The 27,790-nt window shown below is 41.8% G+C and overlaps 1 protein-coding gene across 3 annotated transcripts in view; it reads left to right on the top strand.

Annotated features, from left to right (window-relative positions):
• Window positions 1-26,268, top strand: part of LOC144050810 (neural-cadherin) — a 219,107-nt gene extending 192,839 nt beyond the window's left edge. For all 3 annotated transcript variants that reach the window (XM_077564419.1, XM_077564418.1, XM_077564421.1), the window contains exons 32-38: window positions 307-487; window positions 2,318-2,484; window positions 7,176-7,440; window positions 9,154-9,337; window positions 14,354-14,598; window positions 21,668-21,822; window positions 22,135-26,268. In XM_077564419.1, the coding sequence (XP_077420545.1) occupies window positions 307-487; window positions 2,318-2,484; window positions 7,176-7,440; window positions 9,154-9,337; window positions 14,354-14,598; window positions 21,668-21,822; window positions 22,135-22,716 (1,779 nt within the window). In that variant the 3' untranslated portion in view covers window positions 22,717-26,268. The remainder of the gene's footprint in view (window positions 1-306; window positions 488-2,317; window positions 2,485-7,175; window positions 7,441-9,153; window positions 9,338-14,353; window positions 14,599-21,667; window positions 21,823-22,134) is intronic.
• Window positions 26,269-27,790: the final 1,522 nt, after the last annotated feature.

Genomic DNA, 27,790 nt, shown 5'->3' with positions numbered 1-27,790 from the left:
AAATGATTGGAGTGAAGTTCTTCATAAAGCCGCTCTTCCCAACTCGAGACTCTTGGGAGCTTGGAAGTGTTGAAGTGAAGTTCGATGTCTGGCCTTGAATTGTTGAACTTGGGAGTTCTTCAAGGAGTGTAGTATTAAAGGCTCCCCTTCGGACCTCTCATCATTCCGTCTGAGTTCCCAGCAGCTTCTCCCATCACTGAACTCCAGCAAAGTGAGATGAGAGATGTCTTGCTTCCTCATCCACCGCATTGCTTTTCATTGCTCATTCTATTTCTTGTCTTTGTGCCTGTCATGCGCGTCCTGCAGCTGTACGATCTGAGCTCCCCGGCCGACTCGCAGGCCAGCTCGCCGGGCTGCCAGACCACCGATGGCAGCTGTGTCAACATGGGCTACCCGTCCTGTGGACGCCGCGGACACTGCCGTGGCGAGTGGGGCTCTTTCAGCTGCCAGTGTGTGCCCGGGTACAGCGGGCAGCAGTGTGAAGAGGGTAAGGACAGTGTCGCATAATTGACCTCAAAAAATGCAAAAGTTGAGCATGCCGTAGGCTACACAAAATAATAATAATAAACTGGTGGGTACTACAGTAAATTTACGCTCAATATGTCAGCAATTGTCTTGTTCAGGATGATAGCCAACACTTAGTGTTTCTTCATTTAGAATGAAACATTTGAGCTCAAATGAGTCGCTTTGTTCTCTTCAAGGTTTGAGGGGCCGGTGTTTTATGTCAAAGCAGGAACAGAATTGATTGAGCGCTAATCAATGATCAACGACAGGGCCCACAAAGTTATGGATGTAATACATCACACAGAATGAAACAAAGGCTGGCGGAGGAGCTGACAACAACAACTGGCAGCCAGACAAACGCTCGCTAAATCACACGTGCGAGGCGTCACATCCAAAACAAATGAAACAACAGGACACATCCACAGCATGACAACTCCAAAGGGAAGAAACAAATGTGTGAAAATCAAACAAAATGACAAAAAAGCAAGACATGAAAAAACTTTTCCTCGGAATTCTACACTCAAACCCGGTTGTTAGTTTGTTCCCCCCCACAAATAGATGTGGAGTGTTGTTAATTACCTTGTCTATCCTGGAAGCTCACTAGAGTGCAGACCTTTGAAAAGGCCAAATGCTTAGACACGGGCAATAGCCTTAAAATACTTCCATACGAGTAGAACATTTTTTGTCATGTCATCAAGCATAAGCCCAGTAGGCTACTCAAGACCGATTTTGAAATCTCGAAGTAATGCTAAATGCTATCTTGGTTAACAGCGCTAAACATTGCATTCGCCATTAACCAACCTTAGAAAGCTCATCTTGCGGTGTCGGACTGGCGACCACAGTGGACAGTAGGGCTACATTTCCCATGATTCTTAGATGTGAAAGCAGGAAGTAGTTCTACATCTGTTCAACACCTGCGTGCTATATCCGTTTACATCCAGATGCAATTGAGAATGCAAACGTGAATTTGGGAGTAAATTGGAAGGAATTTAACACTTCAATTCCCATTTAATGGGTTTACCGTAGAAACCGCTTAGAACGCTGTGTGATACCCCTGGGGAAAAAATTGGGACGTAATATCGGGACAAAATGATGAAGTTGGCGATATCTGCTGGGATGTGGGACCAAGGACTCAAAATACGGGACTGGGACTGTCCCAGGAAAAATGGGACTTCTGGTCACCCTATGTTAGCCTCCCAGATGTAGCCTAACATTAGCATTTTCGGTTCATGAGCTAACACTAGCATATCACTAGCGTGTTTTTACATTGTAGTACAAGTACACCTTAAAGCAGACAAGACCGCATCATTTTATCCCAAATATATCTGGTTAGTTGTAGGTTTTTTTATTTCTATTTGTGCCGTCTGGCGGTTATCCTGAAGAACTGAGATGAGAGACGAGATCGTGAACGTTTGAAGAAGTCATTTTTTGAGTTGCAGCTACATTTCAGGCAACAACAACAACAAAAAATATATATATATATGTATATATATATATATAAAACACATAACCTCTTTCCACTCGCTTTTGCCCTTGGCGGAGGTTAAAAAAGCAAAAAGTCATTTTTAGATGAAGCCGCAGCAAACAAAAACAAACCACCAAGTGTGCGATTTTGCCTCCCAGCAGGACGCTTTGGCCTCTTAAGCGTGCCGGAATGAAAGGTGAAGTGGAAGTTGCACACGATTTGGAGATGAGAGACGGGTGTTGTGTGAACTCACCCTGGGGGAACAAAATCATCAGCAACATCCACAACATCTCCATCCTTGCTGTGTTTTTTTGCTTCCCGGCATATAACGTGCAGTTTGTTGTGCAGAGATTCCCGAGTACTCCTTCGACGGCCACAGCCGTGTGCGCTACCAGCTGGCCTCGCCATTGCCGGCCCGTAGGACGTCGGTGCAGGTCCTTGTTCGAACCCGCAAGCACAGCAGCACCGTGCTCAGTCTGAGCTCCAGAGAGCAGAGCGAGTATCTCAGACTGGAGGTAAGACTTTCAAACGGCTCCTTAACGCGCTGGTCTTGAAAAGGGGAAATGGCTTTTCCATTTTTTAATTAATCATGTTAAAATGTAGTTTGGTTTGCAACAGTACTCGAGAGATTCATTCCATTCTAGGCGAAAGAAGAAACTGATTTCAATTCATTCGTTTTGTCGTCATACCCGTTTCAGTGAATTGTTTGAAATCAAATCACAGTTTTTTCTGATCACTTTCAAATTTATTGTAACAGTACTTGAGATTTTAACCTGGAGCTAAAACATGCATCTTGACGAATTATGAAATCAAATAAAGGAAAAAGGTTTAAAAGAAGAAATCCGGGTATTGCAACAGATTCATAATCTGCTTACCAGAGCCGCAAACTCCGTTCATGCTATCGTCATCATTTTCATTTGGATCACATTATGTTTTGTATTTAACAGCACTCACGAACAAAAAAAAAAGTCTTTATTTCCATTTTGATGAAATTCTGACATTGAGAAAACAGTTCATAAGAAGAAACCGGTGTGATACTGTGGATTCTGTCGATTCTCCATGCCAGACATCCAGCAGATCATAGAAAAATTTCATAAATCCAAAGTATAAACAACACGTGGACTGTCATTTTATTGCCAAAGTGGTGAATGCACATAATGTTTGTGTTTTGTTTTCTCACTCCGCTCACACTCAAACATCTGACAGATTTATTCATGTATTTTTTTTTAATCTGTGACTTTATCAACCGGTATTTTTCCCGCTGGTTTTGTCTGCACTCCACAGGTGTTGATCAAACCGCGTTCATCTTTTCACGTGGAGTTTCCTGTTGCGAGACGATTCAATTGTTCTTTTATTTGCACTTGTTGACAGCGTGAAATTTTTAATCCTCTCCAACGTCACCGGGAAAGCATGAACTCTTCCTTTGCTCACTTCCACATCCTTTTTTTCAAGTCACTTCTTTTATTGCCATTCGTTACAGTCTGCTTCAGATATTTGTATGTATTTCATACATCAATTTGTTTTCATGTCGCCAATTTTCTGGCATTTGGAATGAAGCCTGTTTTGAAACGATACTTCCGATACCGCAACCCTTGTTGGAAACTATTTTACGACGCTTATCTTAAAACTTTACTTTGAAACCCTAATCTTGACTAGTCCAACCTTTATTTGAAACCCTCAGCCCTGTCTTGAAACCCTACTGTAAGTCGAACCCTGCCTTGAATCCCTCATTTGAAACACTAACTCCATTTTGAAAGCACAAATTGCCATCCGAACCTTGGCTTGAAGCCCGAATTTGAAACCCTGACCCTGGCTTGACGCCATGTTAGTAAGCAGTTCCATATTTAGGTTGACATGGCCCCACAGCGGGACTGTTTACTCAACTAAACCACACCTTCTTTCCCGCCTCCTCCAAGATGAGAAGCAAACACGCGCTCACGCCAGGGGAGGACCGCGGCAGGAGTCCAACTTGTGCTCTGCTCACTTTTAATTGGGGCTAAAATCAGGTGGTTAAAAGCAGAGGCCCGGCGGATTGTAAATAGAATTAATGAGTTCACGGCTGAGCCTGGAAATGAGCCGCGGTGAGACTTTGGGACCGAATGACTGAGACGACGGAAGCGCGGACGGTGAGGAGGAACGAACACGAGGGAGGCCTCAACGGGAAAGGAGGAGACTCGATGGAGGAGCTGCAACATCAGCATCAAGCTCAAGGAGAGCCGCGCAAGTCGCACACAAGACAAAGTTAACTTCTTGACAAGACAGTGCTGGAGATGACGCACGCACCCTCTTTGAAAAGTATTGGAACAGAATAATTCCTTTGTTTTTGTTGTACACTGAAGACATTTGGGTTTCGGATGAAACGATGAAAATGAAACATCCATCCAACCAACCATCCTTCAGAATTCCACTGGAGTCATCCTGGCTTGGGCTTGCATGGCTGCTTCTGAAAACTCGTCTTTATTGACGATGTCACTGATGATGCTAGCGGCAGAATGACTTCAGAAGTCTACGAAATCCTTTTGTCCGGCAATTTACAGATAAATGCATCCAAACTATTTTGGCTGAGGCTTCACCGTGCAACAAGACAGTGAGCCAGAACACGCTGCCAACACAGCAACACAAAGTCAATCATCAGACCTTAACCCAATAGAGCCCACATTTGACCTCCTGAAGGGAGAAAAACCCAGAAAGAGACGAGAACTGAAAAAGGCTGCAGTAAAGGCCTGGTAAATCATTTCAAACAAAGACTGCAACGGCGTGGGTCGCAGGTTTGATGCCTTTATTAAAGTTTATTAAAGTTTGACTTTATCTTCATTTCATAATGTCTGTTCCAGGTGTGAGTAAGTCATTGTTTTGCAAGTCACAAGTAAGCCCCGAGTCAAGTCCCAGGTCAAGACTGACAAGCGATTCACAAGTCCTACACTTTGAGTTTCAAGTCCTTTCGAGTCATTTTAATAACATTGCAGATGATATTATTTAGGAGTCGGACCGTGTTTGAAATGTGTTACCAGCGAGTCTCATTAACTACGCGGCCGATAAACAACTGACATTCGCTTACTTACCGTTCTTTGTGCAACTTCAGATGTTGAACCAAGTTTGAAGTTGTTGCCTCTCCGCCATTGATCTCATCTTGGACAAACTGCAATTCTTATTTTGTTGACCACCTCATTTTCTGAAGATGCTGATTCTCTTTTTGCATGTGATTTTTCCTCCTATTGCCTATAATGTTTTCCATGTCAAATCTAAAGCTGTTTATGTCTTTACTGTTATGCAAGAATTTTATTTCATTGGGCCGCTGCCATTTTTCTCGGTCAATAACAATGGCCTATTATCAATGCCAACAATTTGAAATCATCAATAACTTTTTGAAAATGGGACTTTAAGTGTGATCGTAGCGGCTGCTATGAAAATAGCTGCAGTGCTAAATCATATTTTCTTAAATAAATGATCACATTTTATGCAAATGACCCAAGTGGTTGGGTATTATTGCAAAAACTGCAACGGTTCAGTCAGTTTGGTCAACTTAGGCCGATTTGTGGGCGATGTCCTGTTTTAATGGTATCCATGACGACCAGTTCAGCCTGCCATTACGGCTTGGCTACCTGCCGCATCCGTCCGTCTTCCTCTCCATCAAGAGGCAAAGCGGCGTTGTCTGTTTTTGTGTTGGCCGCCCACTCCTCTCTCGCCAACTCCTCTCATGTCTTCCTCTGTCATCTGGCTGCATGCTTGCGTGGATGGCGCAGAAGAGGATGATGACAAGAAAGACGACGAGAGGAGGAGGAGGAGACGAGAAGGAAATTATGCACACCGGGACGCACGGAGGAAGCGCTTTGAAATGAGGACAAGCGTTCAGTCCTCAAAAAAACAACTGCTCTTCTTTCATTTTATTGTATTTCCTTTGCAAAATGAAAGCTGACAGACGCTTTTTCATGCTTCAGTGTGAGCGTGTGCTTTACAAAGATGTCAGTGTGTGAAGGAGAAACAAATGTTTGTGTCCACTCTGCGCCACAAAGCGACTTGTCGGAAGCACCGAGCAGTCGGAGTGATATTTCACACGTCGATTTGGAATTGTACTCAACTTAAGAGGCAAAACTGTCACACAAAATGAAGTATTGGAAAGCACAACTCTAAATAGAGTAAAATTTACGAGTAAGAGAAGTGAATGTAAAATGTAAAAAAATAAGTAAGTACTGTAAAGTAAAATTAACAAATAAATAAATTAATTAATTTAAAAACATTGTCTCTCAAAGGTCCCAGTCTAAATAGAGTAAACTTTACATTTGGAAGAGAGTAAAATATTTAAAAAATAAGATTCCAGCTGACACGAGCGCTATGCTAACACACAGCAGAAGCTGCGCGGCTCACGGAGAAAATTGGCTCCCAAGCTGAAGTTGACTTGAAGTGACTTTTCTTTTTTTACTCTCTTCCAAGTGTAAATTTTACTCTGTTTAGAGTGGAACCAAATACAGACTCAGTTTAGAGTAAAATGTACTATACAGAATTTACGTTTAAGAATGTTTTAAATAAAATAAAAAATTGCATTACGTTTCCAAACCGGGAATTCAAATCATGTTTAAGATTTCGAAGTAGGGTTTCAAGACATTGCGTGGATACCAAATCAGGGCTTTAAGTCAGGGTTAGATGTTCAAGACTGGATAAAGGTTTTAAATTTGGATTCTCAGACAGGGTTGGAATTTCAAACCTGGGTAATGTTTCAAAGTCAAGGTTTAGAGTTTAAGATTTCAGATAAAGGAAGTGAGGAAGCTTTACCGGTAATATTTCAAACCTCGGTTTGGGTTTCAATTTAGGGATTCAAGACGGGGTGAAGATTTCCAAGCAGTTTTAATTGTGGTTTTATTTGCGGTTTCAAGCATAGATTTGGATTTCAAATTAATGTAATCGTTAAGACACTATGAGGGTTTCAAACCATTGTTTCAAGCCAGAGTTTGGGTTTCAAACAAGGGATGTTGTTTCAAATCAGGGATTGGAAATAGGTGAGAGTTTCTTATGAGGGTTTTAAGACAGGGTTACATTTTCAAGATTATGAAAGGATTTAAAGACTGGATTAGGTCTTCACTTTTTAGGGTGTTCAACATTGGTTTCAAATCAGGATTAGGATTACAAATAAAACTGGGTTCAGAATAGAACGGCAGCCCAGATTTGGACTGACGTCGATTTTGATGGTAACGATTTGTTGTCCAATCAGATTCTTCAGGGCCTGCTGGGCGTGTTCTACAACCTCGGCGACGGCGACCACAACCTGAGCGTGCCCACGTATCGCCTGGACAACGGCGAGTGGCACCAGGTGTCGCTGGAGCGCCACGACAACGAGATGACGCTGCGGCTGGACGGCGGCGGCGGCCAGCGGGAGGTCACGGGGGCGCCGGGACGCAGCCGGGAGATCGTCATCGACCCCACACTGGTCATGCTGGGCAGCGCCTTCCCCTCGGCCCTGAACAAGAGCTTCCAGGGTAAGTCCGTGCAACAGCGCCCACTTGGGTTGGATTCATGATATTGACGCTGCTGGATGGACAAAATGGCAGACTTCCTGTTTGTTTCATAATGTGTTCATCATGGTTGAGTCATGTTTCGCCCAACACTGACAATGTGTCCTTTGAATTTTGTATCAATTGAACAAAAAATCTCTCAAATTTCACAAGACTCCTGAAAAATAACATTCAATGCCAGACATAGAATAGTTTAACTTTTTTTTTTTTTTATACACACACTATATTGTGTTTAATGATTATATATACACCAAACCTACTTAACTGAGAGAAGTGATAGTCTTCACTGTCCCTTTATAATCAATAATAGAACAAAGGTATGTTTCACTCGTACCTAAATTGGTGCGTCAGTGCCATCCACTGGTGGTTGTGCATCAGTAAAGTTGCTTCCAAGCTTGGAATTTACAGAGGAACAGCTTCCGACTCTTCCCTGCCTGTCCCCGTCAAAAACCCTCATTGACACGTATACTCATCAATGGCAGACAGTCAATGACTTAGAAAAAAAAAAATGGCAGACTTACTTCCTGTTTTACATGACCGCCTCTTTTTTGTAGGCTTCAGAGGATGATTTTTGTAAATTCTGTTTATGGCAAATGCCTTAAAAAGGCCATTTCTTGGGACTAAGATCATAAGTAGAGGGCAAAAAAATATATATATATTTTTTCCCCTGACAGTATTTATGTGGCTAAAACAGGAGTAAAACTGTTGGCGCAGATAAAAGAGTGTTTGGGCTTATGCTCCTCGTACGCTCGGCGTTCATTTACATGCGAGAAATTACGAGGGAGGGAAATGTAAACAAAGCACACAAAGTCGTCACAGCAGGCTGGTCAAAGCTGCAGAGGAAACTGTGTGTGAAATTCATCGGCTGCAAAAAGCCAGCTTTGCAGATCTCACACACCAGCAGAGTTTTAATGGAACAACACAACAAGAGAGCGGCACATTTTCCGCATGCATCCTCCTACTCAGCATTTTCAAAGTCTCCCAGTAGTTCTCCGGTGCAAACAAATGACACAAGATTGCGCCTACTTTTTTTGCAGCTTCACGAGTAAAAGAAAAAAAAAACACATCTCAGACGTCTAAAGTTAGCATTTAGGCTTTCCAGGATGAAACGCAGCTAGAGAGCATTTTTTTCCCCCTGCAAAATTCTCAAGTTTCCCTCTCATGTTTCCTGGTAAACACGTCGTCTCGGACTCATCTGTAGAAACACGTTTGACTTCAATATTTTCTCTCGATACTTCAAGATATGCTGAAGAAACAGAGTTGTCTTAAATGTATTTCTTGCACAGCAGACGCGTTGACAGGATGCAGTAAATAAGAGCTTCTGAGTGAAAGCTGCCTTTGATCACAAACACAATTGTTTTGTTGCATTTCTTAACCCCAACCATGACAAAATGATTGCCTACCCCACATTCCTTACCGTAACCTCAACCATAACCCAACTCAAACCTAAACTCTAAAACCAAGTCTTGCCCCTCACGAAGAGGTCTGGACTTGTGGGGACCAGCAAAATGTCCCCACAATTTCAAGTCGGTCCCCACAATGGTAGTTAAACCTGAAAAAACATGTGCGTATTGGCCCCACAATGTAGCAAAGCCAAACGCACACAAACACACATCACCGTAACCCTCCACACACTTGACTGACATCCTTGCATAACGAATTGTGCGCCCCCTGCAGGCTGCATGAGGGACTTGCGGCTGAACGGCCGCCACCTGCCTATGGACAGCCAGAGCACACGGGAAGGTGTGTCGCAGATCAGCGCGCAAGGCCTCACCACGGGGTGCCCCTCCGACTCCTGCAGGAGGAACCAGTGCAGCCCCCCCTTCACCTGCGTGGACCTGTGGCGAGTGCACGAATGCAGGTGAGCTAAACGTAGCATGCTAACAGTGCTAAAAGTGCATTGTTCATTTTGGAACGTTGCATGCTAATGTGTTGAAGTCAGTTTGACATAGGTTGAATGCTAACATGCTAATTGTGTGCATGCTAACATTGACTATGCTAAAACAACAGTAAGATGCTAACAATGGTTATGCTAATTATGTAACATAACAGTGGGTACTCTGGCATAAAGCATTTTAATGGAGAATTGGTCAAATGCGAACGTGCTAACAGTTGCTATGCTAACACATAAAAAGTAGGCAAATGGACCTTTTCTTCATGTGAAAAGTGTTTTTGGGGAGGGTTTCAAGTTGCTTATGGATTCTCTTTGAGGTGTGAGCCACTCGCGCCACTCACAAATGGACTGCAACCAACTTGTTCTGCCACTGTGGACTCGTTAAAAGTAAACACGGATGTTTTCATCTGGATTCTTTTTGGTCAGATCGCATCCCAGGCTTCCTCGTACTTCCTTGTTTCCTGTGTTCTCCTCGTCCACCTCGTGTTCCTCATCTTCCTCATCATCATTTTCTTTGTCCCCTGGTTCTCCTCTTCCTGCTCCTAACGCTTTCCTTCCCAACTTGTTCTTCTCGTCCACCTGGTGCTCCTCATCGTCCTCATCATCATCCTCATTTTCTTTCTCCTCATCTTCCCAATACTTCCCTCATCATGCTCGTTTCCTTGTCGTGTCCTCCCTGTCCTTCTCGTCCTGATCTTCCTTCTCCTCCTACTCTTTCCTTATGCTTCTCATCATCTTCCAACATTTAAATTTTCCTCCAACACTTTCCTTCCTCCTCATCCCCCCTCTCCTCCTCTTTGTCTCCTTCCCCTCGTTCTCCTCGTCCACCTCATGCTCATTGTCTTCCACGTCGTCCTAATAGTCATCATCCTCCCACTCTTCCTCCCTTCTCCCTTGTCATACTTGTTTTCCTTGTCCTCCTGGTCTTCCTCTTCATTGTCTTTTTCCTTCTTGATCTCCTCATCCTCTCCTCCTTTTCTCCCAATCATCCCCTTTCGCCTCATCATGCCCCTTTATCTCGTCCTCCGTCTCCTCCTCATCATATTCTTCTCTGGCCTCATCCTCTACTTTCTCCCTCTACTTGTCCCCATCATCCTTCTCCCTTTCCTCCTCCTCTTTCTCATTCTCCACGTCCTCTTGGTCCTTGTCGTCTTCGCCTTCCTCCCCACGGTCCGCGTGCGCCGCCTTCAAAGGCGCTGTAGCCGGGGCCGCCCGCTGGCTGTGAGAGCTAATAAGCAACATTTCCGCCTCTTTGCTTTTAATGTGTCCGCCGTGTGATCCACTCATGCGCGTCTTTTTCCCGCCTCCGGCCTCCTTCATTGTGCCTTTTCATCCGACTCCTCCGCGGCTCTCGTCCCGTCTCCGTCTTGACCCGCGCTGAGCCAGATGAAGCGGCGGCGCTAAGTGTTCTCTTTGCTTTACTAGCCGCTCGATAGCTGCATACCAGGCGTGGGCCAAAGATGGCCCGCCGAGCGTTTTCATTATCGGGAAGCAGTTTCCCTTGTGTCCAAATTGACAATTGATTAGTTGTAAAAAAAAACATTGAAAAATTGTAGTAGTATATACTGTATGTGTATATATATATATATATATATATATATATATATGTATATATATATATATATGTAAATGTATATATATATATATATATATGTAAGTGTATATATATATATGTATATATATATATATGTGTGTGTGTATATATATATATATATATATATATATATGTGTATATATATATGTATATATATATGTGTATATATATATGTGTGTGTGTATATATATATATATATATATATATATATGTGTATATATATATGTATATATATATGTGTATATATATATGTATATATATATATATATATATATATATATATATATATATATATATATATATATATACTGTACGACGGCATATTAGGGCCACGTATGCATATTTTTTAGAGGACGGGGACAATATTCCGAGAAAAAAACTATGCGAGTGAAAAAAAAAACTTCAGAGAAATACACGTATCATACTACTTGACTGTTTGTGCCAATCCTTTTTGGTCGGGTTTCCAAATAAGAAGATAGTAATTGCTTTAGCATAGATTAACCATCTGATGTTAAGCAATCGCTCTTTGAAGCGTTGTGTACGGCCACTGGCCCGCGACAAAGACGCCTGCTTCACTTTGCGAAGGATCAAGCATTTAAGTTAATTTGTTAAAATGTATATTTACTTGTACATTTATCTTTCCAGAATTATTATTTACATGTTCATACATTTATTTATTTTTTATCTAAGTTAGTATCTAAGTTGATGTGTTGAATCTGCTGCTCTGCGTCTTTCACTTGCATTGACCTAAAGTATGCTAGCTTCTGATTGGTTCGTGTTAGTCAGCTGATAGGGGATCAGGAAGTGTTGTCGCTCTGGCTGCGGCGAATGACGAGTAAAGTTTCAATTAAGAATGAATCCGTCTCCATCCTGCCGTTTCATTTTATAAACAGTGTCCCATTAACCACCAACAAATCCTCACATGATTAGACTATAGCTACGCTTTTTGTATTTCTTGTAAGTTTCTGTGTTTTTCTTGCAAATCTGCCACTTTATAAACTCGCAAATTTGCGAGTTTTTTTGCTCCGAATATTGCCCCCGCCCTCTAAAAAAATATATATTTATACATGGCCCTAATTCTCCGTGGTAGCTTTTGTACACAATTTCCGAGTTTGTCTTTTTCTTAGATCTGCATGCAAAGAAAACACACACAAGCATCAGATGCACAATTGTGACTATTCTCACTCTGTTTACGGCAGCATGTTTACTCTCAAAATAAACACCTAATGCCAATTTTTTGTTTCTTTTTCTCCTGCAACATAGCGACCGTCTCATGATTCGTTCTTCTCTTCTAATTTTAAGCGTAGGAGTCCTTAAGCGCATCGTCTGCCTTTTTCCCTCACAAAGTAAGGCGACGCGATAACGAGGCTGTAAAGCGTTAAGTGTCAGTGATAACGTCTGCTAATGACGCCGGGAGCTGCCGACTACATTTAAATCAGACTTTTTTATTTTGCTATCTTTTTCTTTTCTTTTTTTTTGAAAGGGGGGAAAAACATTTCTGGGCGGAGAATTTGCATGCATAAAAGATGTTGGTGTGTTTCCACTTGCGAAAGCTGAATGTTTACGCTCAGATCTCATTAGCGGCGACACTTCACTAACCGCCACGCGAGATGATTGAAAGGCGCTGCCTTTTTTTGTAGTCTGTCAGGTTTGTTTGGCTCAACTTGCAAGCAATCGCCATTGATTGTTGTTCCAATTCATATCAATTGTTCACATTGCCAAATGGGTGGGGGTCCAAACGAGGGTAAACGAACAAACAGGGGTAAAAAAAAATGAACTCCAGGAGGTCACACTGCAGTCTGGCGTTTTATTTGATCTCTTTTTATTCACTTTCCTGCTCTATCTCCCAATTCGAATACATACAACCACAAGTCTCTTCTGACCCCTCCCCCCACAGTCATTTCTGGACTATAAGGCGCACCTGACCATAAGCCGCGCTAGCTAAATCAGGGGAATACTCGAGTTTGTTCCACATACAAGCCGCAGCCGACTGTTTTCATGTTAGCGCACCAGGCTCCCGCTACTTTTTCACTCTCGTTCTGTCTCTCTTACTGTATTTGGGCTGACTTGGTTTGTTTTGCTCTGTCTGACACTCTTGCGCATCCTTTATAGTGCGCCCCCTTGTGACCTGATGGATAAGCCGCACCTTTGTATTAGCTGCAGGGTCGATTGCAAGTGAAAAAGTTAGCGGCTTATGGTCTAAAAATGACTGTAGGTGGAGCTGGCCGCCTCCGAATTTTGTACACAGGAAAAACCCTGTATTTTTTGTTTTTCATGGGAGATTGTTGTTTTGTGTGCGGTTGATTGTTGTTCTATTTCTGACTGAATAGATTGTTGTTGTTCAGTTTAGACTGTTGTGTGCTTCCAGAGTAGACCTCTTTGAGAGAAATTGTTTTTCTCTATCAGAATAGATTGCGGACAGCCACCATCTTTTTTTCTGTCGTATTGTGTCTCTTTTCTTGTGCTTGCTTCAACTTGCCAGCAATCAATGACTTTGCTCGTCTTTGAGAAGTCGTCGTTTCTTTATATTGGAGCAAGCAGGGTGGATAAAACCCAATTAGGCTCTCCCGAGAAGTGGAGGCAACCGCAGGCCGGCTTGAGTGTCCGGCGGGAGTGGCCGCGAGCAGGTGTTAAATTTTGCCGTAAAAGGTCCCGTAAAAAAAAAAACACGCGCCCGTAAAAAGGTCAAGCGGGGGAGTCGACTTCTCGTTTATACCACTTGAAAGCTAATTGCAGTATCTGACTTTGGCAAAATATCTCAGAAAATACATTTTCTTTTTCACAGCCGATTGTTGTTCTATTTCAGTGTATTCTGCTTCAGAGTAGATTTGTAGTCAATTGTTGGTCTGTCTGCCGAGCAGATCGTTGGTCTGTTTCAAAGTAGAATGCTGTTTGAGTTCACAGGAGGTTCGTTTAAATAGATTTTATGTGACAGTAGATTGTTGTTCTGTTTCAGGCTAGATTGCTGAGTTCACAGAAAATATTTATTTTACAGTAGATTGCTGTCCTGTGTCAACGTTGATTGTTTTATTTCCTTCCATAGTTTATAGTTGTTCTGTTTCACAGTGGATTGTTGTACCAAATCAGAGTAAATTTCACAGTAAATTATTGTTCTATTTCGGAGTGTATTGTTGTTCAATTTTTGTGTCGATTTTTGCTATGCATCACAATATATTGTTCTATTTCCCAGCAGATTACTAGCATATTTATTTGGCGTGTTTCAGATTAGATTACCATTTGAGTTCACATGAGATGATGCTTTCATTTTACAGTTGATTGTTCTCCTATTTCAAAGGTTTCTTTCTAGTATCGTTTTTGCTGCTAGTAGATTGTTTGCCTGTATCAGAGTCGATTTCATTGCTGTAACGTTTCTTGTCGTTGCTCTCCAGGTGCCCTCCGGGCCACATGGTCCGCGTGAACGGCAGCAGGAAGTCGTGCGTGTACACGCTGTGCGCCACGCGTCCGTGCCACGGCGGGACGTGCGTGGCGCAGTCGCCGTCCAAGTTCACCTGCCATTGCCCCGACGGCCACCGGGGGCGCCTGTGCGAGACCACGCTGGCCGTGTACAGCGACGACATCGGCCTCAGCTTTAGCTCCCTCTTCGCCATCTGCATCTGCTTCATGGCCCTACTTGGTAAGGCGGCCATCTTACATTGTCTCTCTATACAGCGAGTTTAGGGCTAGCTATCTGTTTGTCTACAGAAAACATTTGATTTATTCATGTACACCCTACTAAAATAAATATCTAGTTTGAAGAGGAAAAAGGCACATTTTGCATTTTTACAAAAACAAATTGTATTTATAGCATTTTTTTGCGGAAAAAGGAAAATTTATACAAATGTTAAAAAAAATCTAAGCGTATAAACAACTCTCTTGCAAGTAAATTGCATGACAACTACAAGTACAAATTCTGCGCTAGTACTAGCTAGCTAGCTAGCTTGTGGCATAATGGTTAAGGCGGTCGTTCCGAAAGTGCAACGTCACAAGTTTGATTTCCATTCTTTTTTTTTTCATTTTTTTTTTTTCATTTTTTTTTTTTCATGACAACATCCTATATGGTCTGAAGATTATGGTTAGGCTGGTAATGTCGATAGCAGCCAATCAAAACAAAAATGAAAACTTTGTGAAAAAACACAGAAGGCAGGAAAACACATCCAGTGCATGACTGTCCGTCGATTGACCAATCAGAGCTATTCATGGCAAAATAGTGCTAACAGCCACTGCCTAAAAAAAATACTACTACTAATTAGGGCTGGGTGATATGGCACAAAATTCCTACCACGGTATAAACTGCATCCCTTCACGGTAACGGTAAATATCACGGTATAGAGTTAAGTGTTTTTTTTTTTGTTTTTGTTTTTTAAATAAATAATTTTCTTACTAGAAGATAAATGGATAAAAAACGTCAACGGTATTTTGTGCGCGCCGACGTATTTACGTCATCGGCGAGTCGAAACAGCCCTAATGCGATGACATTACCACCATGCGCTACCGCGTTAAATCTCTACCTTTGGCAAAATGTATAGCTTACATTGAATATAGCGTTTATATCGCCCAGCCCTACTACTACTAATATTATTAATTGTATGCATTTTAAAGTAGTAGTATGAGTTATTGTTATGTGATATAAAAAGTATTTACATCATTATAACAGATACTTTAATTTGATTTCACTGATTATCATTCTCAAAGCAGCGGAACATTTCACCCAAAACATTGGTTTCTGTACAAAAAATTGAGAAAACAAAAATTTGGACGGTAAAATATTTGGCTTTTTGTGACGTTTCAAACTGTGAAATAAAAGCAACACGGAAAAAAGGGCTTCTGATGGCAAAATAAAAACGTCGTTTTTTTTACTAATGCACTACTAAGAAACACACTTTTTGTATGTTCTCTGGACATTGTCATGTATTAATGATAATGAGCATAGCACATTCTTTTGCATTTTTCTTTTTTATTATTTATTTACATTAATAGACTTGCTTCATTTTTTTATTGGTCCTTCTCATTTTGAATGATTCGAATCTCCTGACGGCTCTCAGATTTTATACACAATTGCTGAGCTGATAAAAGACACGCACGTGAGCTCGGACCTCACGCGATACAAATGACATACGTGACGTGGTTGCTGAGGTTGAAATTGCGATTCGGCGAGAGGATGTTGAAAAGATGTGAGATTATTAATATTTGTAGACTCTCAGTCTGCCACCTGCTGCACATGCTGCTCATTTGCATAATGTCGTGTTATTTCCAAGCCGTGTCAGCTCAGGGTTGCGGGGGGGCGGGGGGGGGGGGGGGGGTCCACTCCCCTGTCACCACTAATCATGCTTGGGAGCGTCTGCAAATGACCTTTTTCATGCCAGAGGACATTTAAATATGCTCACCTTCATTATTATTTATTGTTTTATTGCATTTCTCTCTCTCGGGTCCTAACATGTAACCTGACTCTTACTTTATTATTTTCTCATTTCCTGTCTGTCTTTTTTCTTGTTTGCTTGATATTATTTTGCGAGTTGGAAGACGTCCTTGAGAGCACTCGAATGGAACGCTGCCAGTCGAGACACCTGCGCAATTTCGTAACACAGACCTTGGGAAAAATACATTATCTTTTCTCACATGCAAACTACTTTTACGATATATATATGTATATGTGTGTGTATATATATATATATTTATATATATATGTATATATTCGTGTATATATATATATGTGTGTATATATAAATATATATGTATATGTATATATATATATATGGAGTGGGTTCCTATTCTCCCCCCCCCCCATACATTTGATATAAGCCTGTTGCATATAAACACTTTACAGGACTAATTAATCCACTTCACTTGTTTGACTTCATTTAAAAATTGCAGAATGATTCATAGTTGCTATTTGCATGTTGTTCTTTCGTACGCTTTTGTTCGCCAAGGGAGGATGTGAAAGCCAAAAGCATCTTCACCCATTTTCAACACACACGCGCGCGCACACACACACATCTTGTCGTGCTGGTGTTTAAATGGAGTGTGTTGAACAGCGGCCTCCTCCCCTTTCGTGTTTCTGAAGCTGCCGAGGATGACAACGACTTGCCGCAGGGTGCGAGTTCTTGTCAGCGCCGCCACAATGTTCCCCTTGTTTAATTGAAGACAATGGCGCACGCACGCACGCACGCACGTACACACACAGCAGCAGCAGCAGGCAGCGCGCTACGAGACGAGCAAGCAGATCACACGGCGACGTAAGCAGTCACGACATACAAAAAGAAGAATGAAAACGTAGAGGAATGCACTTTCTCTGCTGCGTTCCTCCATGGATACAAAAAAGCTTCAACGTCTTCTTGGGCTCACAAAGCAAAATGTTAAACTGACTTTTACAATCAAGTCCCGAATTACTGGCAAAAAGTACTCAAATCTCAGGAAAAAGCACGCCATTTGCTAACTTCTCACAAGTCTTCAGATCTCGCAGGACTTGAGACAAGATGTGAGATTTCCGCAAATCTCGTATGATTTACGTGAAATCATGTGAGACTTGCGCAACTGTCGCCCGAATCTTCCAAAATCTTGCCAGCCTTCCAGTAAATCAGGAAAGACTTCACCTTTGACCTTGTCAACCGTCACCAGACCTCTGCTAAATAGTTCAAATTCTCACCGGACTTACACTGAGCTTGTAAAACTTCCACATGAGATTTCCCACTTACGGGAAATCCCGTCAGACTTCCGTTGAATTGCAAGACGCTTGCTAAAATCTCACCTTCTCCTGAACTCCTAAAGATCGACAATCCTAATCCTGGAAATAACGTGATCCTTTCACCCTAGAAAAGTGCAACCCCGCAAAACACTTACCCTGAAAAATGAATCCCAGCAAAACACGAGCCGTGGAGGAAACTCACCCCGAAATCTCACAACCGTGGAAAATCCTAACCCAAGTACAGTAAACCCAAATCCTTTCCAACCCTAAACCCGGAAAACCCTCCGATTGAACTCGAACCCAGATTCCTAGAGATGGACGGTCCTATTCCTAGAGAAAAGTCAAACCTACTGTGAGAAGACGAACCCGGAAAAGTTCAATCCCAGGCAACACAAACCCGTAATATAATGAAATTCTTATCCAGTCTTGTCACTTTGTTTACCCGCTAAAGTCATCCAGGACCAATCTTAACGCTCACTTGGCATCGGATGCACGTCTTGCAAGATGAATGATTCATCCGATTGCAATTGATGATGTGGAATGATTTGAAGACAAGACACATGCTGGCGTTCGCTCGTTGCATCATTTCATCATCATCATCATCATCATCATCATCAACAACAACACTCAAACTTTCATCAACCTTTTTCATATTTTCTTTGACATTTTGGCATTTTTCAAAACACAAACATTTCCCTTCATTTTGGGCCAATTCATGGCTCATGTTGAAACAATCATGGCCACCATTCCAAGCAGGCGTCGCTCGTTTCAAACCAATTGGAACTGATTTGTCACTTTTTTTGGTCATTTCTTGACTTTTTCTTTTTCTTTTTAAACCAATTTGTTGACCATTTTCACTCCATTTGTTACCATTTCAAACTTTCTTATACCATTTTCAACTATTTGTAGTGTTGCTTCATCAAGCATTTGTGAACATATTCTTACTGCTCTAAACTGTGCACTTGCTTTAAATAGAAATGCAAGTGCAATGTTGAATGCATTTTGAAACCAAGAGTGTCAAAAAATATCACAAGTGCTTCATGAAGCTTTCATGAAGCTTCATTTGTCTGTCACCGTCTCTCATTAGACTGTTCAATATTTTCATTCTTTTTTTTTTCTTTGAAACTCACTTTAAATAATTTGTGGATCAATTTCACGTCCTTTCTGTTTTTTTTTTTTTCGAAAAACAATTTTCAACAGTGTTTTTTTTTTACTGTTCATTTTTTCTATCATTTTATTGCATAATGTTGAATAACTTTTCCTTCGTTTTGTAGAATTTTTTTTTACGTAAATGTTAATTAAATTCGATTTTTTTGGGGGGTCATTTTATGCTCATTTGCTGTCCATTCTTGCCCAGTTTGACCGTTTTAATCTCATTACAATCATTTGTTGACTATTGGTTTCTTTCATGACTATTTTTTAACGTACATTTTGATTACGTAGACTTTTTTTTTTTTATGAACAGAATTTCACTTACCTTTAATCGTTCTTTTCTGAATAATTGTTCCAGCATTGATTTGACCAAATCCGCGTTGATCCCGTCGAAGAGGCTCCCATCCCCAATTGTGAGAATATTTCCTCTCTGAGAAAGTGAGAAACATCAGTTTGGATCATTTTTGGTATCCACTTGAAGTCCACATTGACCCGACGATGAAGAACAGTTAAGCAGTCGGAAAAGTTGAACCCACAAAAAATAGAAGACGAGGAAGCGATGGGACCTTGGAGGCAGTGAAAACAAATAAACACATAATGTTTCACTCTCACACACACACACGCGCGCACGCACGCACGCACACACACTGTCAGAAACACTGATCAGATCTTCCATATCTCTGTTTGCCCTCCAGAGAGGCCCTTTGAGCCCACAACATCCATCTTGTTCTTGGCCCTGACTTCTGCTTACGCACACGCACGCACGCACACACACACACACACACACACACACACACACACACACACGCACGCACGCACGCACACACATCAGCACTGGGCCTGTAGGCTGTCTTGTTTTTTTTCCACCTCGCGTCAGAAATCGATGCGAGCAGAGCGTCTGTCTTGACAGCAGCTCATCTCAGATCTCTGTGTGCTCGTCTTGCTTTCACATTCCCACTGTATATATATTTTTATGATTTTTTTTATTTTTTTACGTTTACTATATTCGATGTGTTGGCTTGGCCAAACAACAACAACTAACCATCTTTTGAGGCTCATCTAAAACTTTTTTAAGTATATGTATATGTAATCTTTTTCAATTATCTTTTTACCCATTTTGGATAATTTTGCAATTTTTTTTAAAATGTTCTACATTTTCTAACATTCTCATAAAAAACATTTTAAGCAAGTTTTCTTCTTTAATTTATTGTAACAGTTTTACGTTTTAATTTCCCCCCCCCCCGACCTTTTTTCATGTTTCACATTTTGTTCACTTTTTTTTTTCTGTTTTCATACCCTTCTTTTTTTCTTTAATTTTGTTTTTGTTTGTTCACTCCTTTTTTAAAATAAAGTTTTTCCTCAATTTTCAAGCACAATTGGAGTCATTTCCTCACGGTCAAAACTTTGAACCTCTTTTTTTCCACTTTCACCAATTGCTTTTTCATCACAACTTTACTCCATTTTTGAACCTTTTTACTCTTTCACATTTTAGTTCAATTTATTTCACAATTTTCAGTCATTTTTTGGAATGTTTTCACTTAGGGCTCACTTAAGCAGGGTTTGGCTTAAATATGTCAAAACAACTTAGTTTTTATTTTATTTTACTTTTTTTCACACATTTTTTACAGTTTTTCTCACATTCTTATTGCATTTGAAGCTTAAAAAAGATATATATATATATATATGTATATATACTTTTTTTTAATTTTTTTTTTAGCTATTTCACCAAGTTTCTTCAGCCCCACTTTTTGTCTATTATTTTCTTCTCTTCCTTCTTTATCTTCTTGGTCAAGTGTTTCTGTGTGTAAACACTTTGATGGAGCAAATCTGCCAGTGTGGAGTTTACGCCGCAGCAGTAAATGACTATTGATTTTTCTTTTTTCTCTTCCCACCTCGTCCGTCTTTTTTGCGGCCGAATGAGCGCATTTGATGGTCAGCTGACGGCGATTGGCGGTCGTCGGCGCGTGACGGATGGTCTTCTTCTTCCTATTGTGATGTTGACAAAACGAGCTTTTGAGCAGACATCTCACATTGACGGGAATCAAACCATCGGGCGTTTTGTGACTGCGACGAATCACACAATCATGCAGGAAATCATGACAATGTAAATAGTCCAAAAAGCAGTCACATCATAAAATGCATTTTTAATCCAATTTTTTTTTACAGTTCCACTCAACTCATACTATTTCAAACCATTTTCACAATTTTGGAGGTTGCTAACTTTTTTGCACAAATTTTCATTTTCAATATATATATATATATTGTGTGTGTGTGTATATATGTGTATATATATATTTGTACATTTTTATAACCATTTTCACTCGATTTCCCCCCAAAAAAATTTAAGCAATGTTGTTATTATTATTATAAATTTATTTTTTAAATAAAACTGTTAAACAGATTTTTTTTAATAGATAAAACAGATTTTTTGGAGGGATTACCCCCCCCCCCCCAAAAAATGTTTTAAAAAATGGTAAAACTAACATTTAAAGAGGAAATATTTGGCCAACAATAGAGGAAAATGACCCTCCCAAATTATAGTGTAAAATAAAAATGTGAAAATTGTTTTAAAAAGTATAATATATATACTTTATATATATTTTATTTTTATTTTGGAGGGACAATATAGGTAAAAAAAATAGAAGATGAAAATGAACTTTAAAAAAAAAGTTGAAATGGTCTAAACAGTGGTCAAATGCTAACTTTCTTAGCGCGGTCTCAGGCTTTTCCACATCTTAACATTTTCTTTGTTGAGACAGCAAATAAAAAAGACCGTCTTGTTCCTTGACACATTCACTGCCATTGACGGCTTTTGACGTCAATTGGGCTGGCAGTGAATGATGAAGACGATGCTGATGTTGCATTTCAGTGCTGCTGCTGGGCATTTTCCTGTACACGCGCTGGAGGAGCTACAAGGGCCTGAAAGAGGGCGTGTACCACGTGTCCGCCCACCACGACGGCTGGGAGGACGTCCGAGAAAACGTCCTCAACTATGACGAGGAGGGCGGCGGCGAGGAGGACCAGGTGAGCGCGGCCCCGGGTCCCGCTTTAAGCTTTAACAACTTACGTACGACACCTGCAGTACGTAGAACTGTGTTGTGACTGGAATTCCACCAGCACAGGCTTTACAAGTAAGAGGCGGTCATCAATCGCTGCCGTTAAAAGAATAATCATTTATTGCATTCATTTTTAGTTTAAATTAATACACTAATTTTGACACCCCTAGTGTATAAAATGAATATTTTGAAAAAAATGGCAATGTTTCCAATGGCGCCAATTTGTCGGCATTTGCTGGTGACTGAGGCCGACGAGCGTGTGTGCGTGTTGTTTATGCAGAACGCGTACGACATGGCGGAACTCCAGAAGTCCCTGCAGCCCAGCCCGGCCCAGTCGGTGCAGTACTGTCGTTCCCGGGCGCTGCACCACCTGCCGCCGCCGCCGCCGCCCCACCACCTCCACCACCACCTCCTCCACCAGGCCTCGGCCCAGCCTCCGGACCCCCTCAGCCGGACGGCCAGCTCGGGCACGCCGCCCCCGTCGGCGCCCTCGTCGGCCTCCGGGACCACCTGCGGGCCGCGGCGGGACGTGCCGCCCGCCCGGCCGCCGGCCCAGGGGCAGCCCCCCCGGCTGGGCCGCCGCTCGCTCTCCTTCTCCAGCCAGGATCTGGCCCGCTACCTGTGCGAGATCATCCGCGACGCCGACCAGCACCCGGACACGGGGCCCTTTGACTCCCTGCAGGTGTTCTCCACCGAGGGCGGGGGCTCCCCGGCGGGCTCGCTCAGCTCCTTCAGCTCGGCGGGCTTGGACGCCGGCGACGGGGCGGCCGACGGCCGGCGCCAGGAGACGCTCGGGGAGTGGGGGCCGCGCTTCGAGAAGCTGAGGGCGCTGTACGAGCGGGCCGAGGCCAGCGACCTCTGAACTGCGGCCGCGCGGGACCCTGTTGGGGAGCGCCAGGTGACCTCCCAAAAACAGGCGCTGACTCTTGGTGTTATTTGCTGTCAATCAATCTGCCGGATATGGAATTTCAGGATGCCACCTTGGGGCGGGCCGGCGGACCCCCGCGTGCCCGCCCGCCATCGCCATCATGGACGCAACCGAGGGCCCTTCAATGTGAAAACAAATCTCTTTTTATACACGCAGGCACAGCAGAGACACCTAAAAATGTATTTTTGCCGGTTTCTTGTTGTGTAAATAATCAGCCAACGGCCACTTTATTAGGTACACAGCGAAGCACTTAAAGGTCATATACGGGGATGGATTTGATTGATCCCCGTCACTAAAATTGTACAAACAATGTTGTGTGGCCTTTCTCACTCCTCAATACAAGTCGAATAAAACACAACTACGGTACGCATCCCTTTATTTCAAAGTTAGTCAAATAAATCTCTTTTTTATTATTATTCTAAAAAGCTGAATATTGACAAAAGTTAAAAAAATCATAAATGTTTAATAGTAAAATGTAACAAGAAAAACACAATAAAAAAAATGTAAAAAAATAAATAAACAGTTAAAAATTGAAGATGGTTAAAACGAGTTACAACTGGGGGAAAAATACACTTTAAAAAATGCTGAAAAGGGAGGTTGGAAAGTAAGTGGTATGAAAACGATTAAAAATAGTGAAAATGTCAGATTGAGTTAAATTCGACTTCAATGAGTGAAAACTTGTAATTGTTCATTTGGTAATATAAAAAAAAGACTGGTTGGAAAATGTGTTAAAAAATGAGAAGAAAGTGCAAAAAAAATTAATCATGTTGAAAAGAATGACAAATTGTAAAAAAAAAAAAAAAAAACGTTTGGAAAAGTGGACAAATGTGTGAAAAAGATTTAAAAATGAAAATGGACGCTGACAATGGAAAAGTGAACATTTGTGGGACATAAAATGGCCTTGTGTTGGTAAAACGATAAAACTGATGAAAATGACGTAAAACAAGTGAAAATTGACAAATATGTTGAAATATTTTATTATTTTTTTAAGTGACTAAATGTCCCCAAAATGGTGAAAAAGCTTTCAAAGTGATGAATAATTTCTGGTGTTTGTTCTCTGAGACGAGTCTCTTCACGTAAAGCTTTTGCAGCCGCTAATTTGCATAATGGACGCATTTTCTCTTGGACTTCATTGACCTGTAGCAGCAGTGAGCCATTAAGCGAATGCAGAACTTCACAATAACCAGTTGTTTTTTCTTTGTTTCTTTTTTAGGGTTTTTCTTAACTCATTCTGTATTTTTTTTTGAGGCCTCAGTTTCACTCAGGAACAGACAAATTCAATTTGCACGATTCCTTATGTGGACAAATGTTGCTTTTGGCCCCAAATGGCTGGTGTGCCTAATAAAGTGGCCCAAGATGGCGTGTGACGCGTCCGGGCCACATGACGATGGCGTGTTGATGAGAAATTGCGTATTGGCGTCGTGTTTTTTCTCGCGCTACGTGGTCTGTAAGGCTATTTGATACGCCGTCCTCATCTTGGTTTGCCGTCCCCCCCGGGAGGGGCCCCTGGGTGAGGGGGCGGGCGGGGGGGGGGCAGACCAGCGTTCCGACAGCCTGGAAACAAAGCGCCGCTTGCGGACGGACCGGAGGAAGCGGCGCGGAATAGCAAATGTGACGCCTTTAGCCGAATACAAACGCGCGGCGTGACCCGGCAAGGAATGAAGGACGTTGCCGTGCTCGCATTTTTCCTTTTTTTTTTTTTTTTTTAAATGCACTCATTTTTTGTTGAAAGTTGACTGCTAATTGGCCATTTTCCAGTCAAGCGTTCGTCCTTTGGCCCTTTCTGTCATCAAGGTACTTCGCAAATTTGCCAAATTGCAGAGCTACGTAACGGAAAGTGCTGCAGGGAGTTAACAAGTGCAGCCGTTTGATCTCCTCGCTCCTTGTTCGCCTGCCCGCCAACCAATGCGAGCTAAAACACTTAACAGGCTGCAAAAACTGAGAACAAGCGAGACGATTGCACACCGCGTCGCAACCTGATTGCGGCAGGGCAGTAAAAATTCCATTGATGATGTCATCAAGTGCCTGATTCGTTGATCCACCGTTAGGGGGGGGGGGGGGTCACATGGAAATGTCCATTAATTCTATGTATAAAAGGTGTCAGGTTGCTAATGCTAATAGCAGCAGATGTTTACGATGTCACGCATGGGAGGAGGAAGTCGTCAAAAGAAGCACTGCAGCTTCTAAGGAAAAAAAGAATCGAAACGTTTTCATTTATGGCTTTTCAACTGCAAATGTCTTTTAAAAAAAATCTTAATGTTAATAGAAATTATTGTGTGGATTCTCTATGGACAAAAGTATTGAGACACGTAAAGGAAAGTTGTGCAAAAAAAGGCATGTCACCAATTGTTGACTAATGTACACGTAATTTGCAATTTTGTTGTCAATTTTCACTTGTTCTATAACTTTTTTATAAAAACATTTGTTACAATTGTCGCTTTTTTTTTTACGTTTGATATATTTGTCATTTTTTGCCATTTTTACCTGTAGTTTGACCATTTTTATTTTTTGTATACAATTTTTTTTATTTTATTCACTTTTTTCATTATTTTGACCATTTTTGTTCAATTTCCCCTCCTTTTTTTAAGAACTTTCAATATTATTGCTATTTTCCACCAACAAATTTTCAAAATAATGTTTATTTTCACAATTTTTGTCCCCCATATTTTGACCTTTTTTTTTACTCAGCCATTTGAATACAAATTTCAACCTTTTTTTTATGGCAATATCAATTTTTTTTAGTCATCTTTAACTTTTATTCACATTTTTCACCCTGTTTTCCCATGAAAAAGTGTTCGAAGGTCTTGTTCAGCAGAGCATGTGCCGCCTTCAAAGTACTCGACAAAAAGTCGTTTATGTGCACAGATTACGCCGAAGGTGTTTGATTGTCTTATTTGTCATTTCATGCACTTTTTACAAAACATTACAAAACAAAAACTTTGGTAACTCCACATGGACTTTTGTCGTGTTGAATCCCAAAGGTGTTTTGATCAGCAAATCATGTCACTTTGTGACTCATAAGATGCACGATGTTGCCATTCCCCAACATCAAAGTATGTTAAGCGTATTTGTGGAGCGATCTACGAAGCCAAGGTAGGAAAAGCTCAGCATCTTTTTGAGTTGCTTTTCCGCAGCGCGTCTCGTCTATTGGGTTCAGCGCGTTCCCATGAAATTCACTATTGGCCGATTGATTGATGAAGAGTCGTGTCCCAAGACTTTTGTCCATTTGCTGTTTGCGAGGGATGTCTTTTTTTTTAGTTTTGATTTCCTTTGGCGTGGTCGTGAGGGCGCACACGTCGGCCTTGTACATAAAGAGAGAAACAGATTATTTCCGCTCACTGTTGCTGCCTGCCACAAACGAGAGAAACACGGCCAAGTGGAAAAGGAAAAAAAAAAATCAACTGTGATGATGAGCTTTGAAGAGTTTTTTGTGCTTTGTATTTGCTCTCATTTGTTTTCCTCAATAAAGTCCATTTGTTTGCACCACTCACGACTGCTGCTTGGATCCAAATACAAAAGGTTCGTTTTTTTCCGTTTTGAAGCGCAATACTCAACTGTGATGTCATCAACATGGCTGCTTGCTTTCCCCCCTATTTCATCCTTTGAACTTTTTTGCAATTGTTACTCTTTAAATTATTTTTTAAATTATTATTTCTTCTTTATTTATTATTTTTATGTAGTTTTTTTTATTATTATAATTTTTAAGTGCTACTTATAGTTGGACGTATTTTCAATGTAATGCTAAATGTTTCTCAAGAGTGCTTGTGGAGATTTTGAACAAATTGAGCCTTTCTAAATGTGAAGATAAAAAATAAGTCGTTTTGTTGCTATGCAACCTTTCAGCAAATAAAATGGTTCACTTTGACATATTTTAGACGGTTACTAATATTTGTCTGAAAGCTTTTGGAACATCAAATTGAGCAATTTTAAAGTTAAAGGACTACAAATAGTGTGAAAAAATGGTTCCTTTCAAATATTTGCAATCAAAGTGGTTAATAATGTTGTTGTGATGTATTTTTATCATGAAACCAAACTTCCAAGAACATAATTGCTAAGAGGAGGCTTGATGTTCACTTATTGAAAACGTTTCATTTCCTCGCTATGCGTCCTGACTCGAGTTGAAAACCGTCATTTTGTCACAAGTGCAGTGGTAAAAAAGTCCAAATGGTGCAATGGCGCCTGTCAATCCCGTGTTACGAGAACGAGGAAGCGCGCCCGCGCGTTCGCTCGCCCGCGCGTTCGCTCGCCCGCGCGTTCGCTCGCCCGCGCGTTCGCTCGCCCGCGCGTTCGCTCGCCCGCGCGTTCGCTCGCCCGCGCGTTCGCTCGCCCGCGCGTTCGCTCGCCCGCGCGTTCGCTCGCCCGCGCGTTCGCTCGCCCGCGCGTTCGCTCGCCCGCGCGTTCGCTCGCCCGCGCGTTCGCTCGCCCGCGCGTTCGCTCGCCCGCGCGTTCGCTCGCCCGCGCGTTCGCCCGCCACGTTCTCATCTTGCTCTTTTTCTTCCTCTTGGCTGGCTTTCATACGCAAGTGATGCACCGGCAACGCTCGCTGGGACTTTTTTGGATTGCCACGGAGAATCAGCGGCGCAATTTCCTCGCCAACCACTTCCATTATTCATGCCACTCTGTGTGTGCGTGTGCGAGATGATTGGAGTGCAAGGTTGAGGCTTCAATTGATGAGAATGGCGGCGGCGGCGGCGAAGCAAAAACATGAGCGAAATCACAACACGGCTCCCTCGCCGACTTCACTCGCTGCTCGCGAGCACGTTGCTGATGTTTTACACGCTGTTTGGTTTCAAGCTCACATTTCGCTGAGAAACACTTTGGCAATCAAATCGATCGATTCACAACTGCTTGCTAGCGTTTTCCTTGCCATGAAATCTTGCTTGTGTTTCGTTAGCCGTTTGCTAGCCGTTTGCTAGCTTGATCACCCCCCCCCCCCAAAAAAAAAGAGGTCTCAACGTAAAAAAAGATGTTGAGAAAGATGCAACACGTCCAAACTAGCTGAAAAGCT

The sequence above is a fragment of the Vanacampus margaritifer genome, chromosome 4 (assembly GCF_051991255.1).
Source record: "Vanacampus margaritifer isolate UIUO_Vmar chromosome 4, RoL_Vmar_1.0, whole genome shotgun sequence".
Taxonomy (NCBI): domain Eukaryota; kingdom Metazoa; phylum Chordata; class Actinopteri; order Syngnathiformes; family Syngnathidae; genus Vanacampus; species Vanacampus margaritifer.
This window is presented reverse-complemented; position numbering and strand designations above follow the sequence as displayed.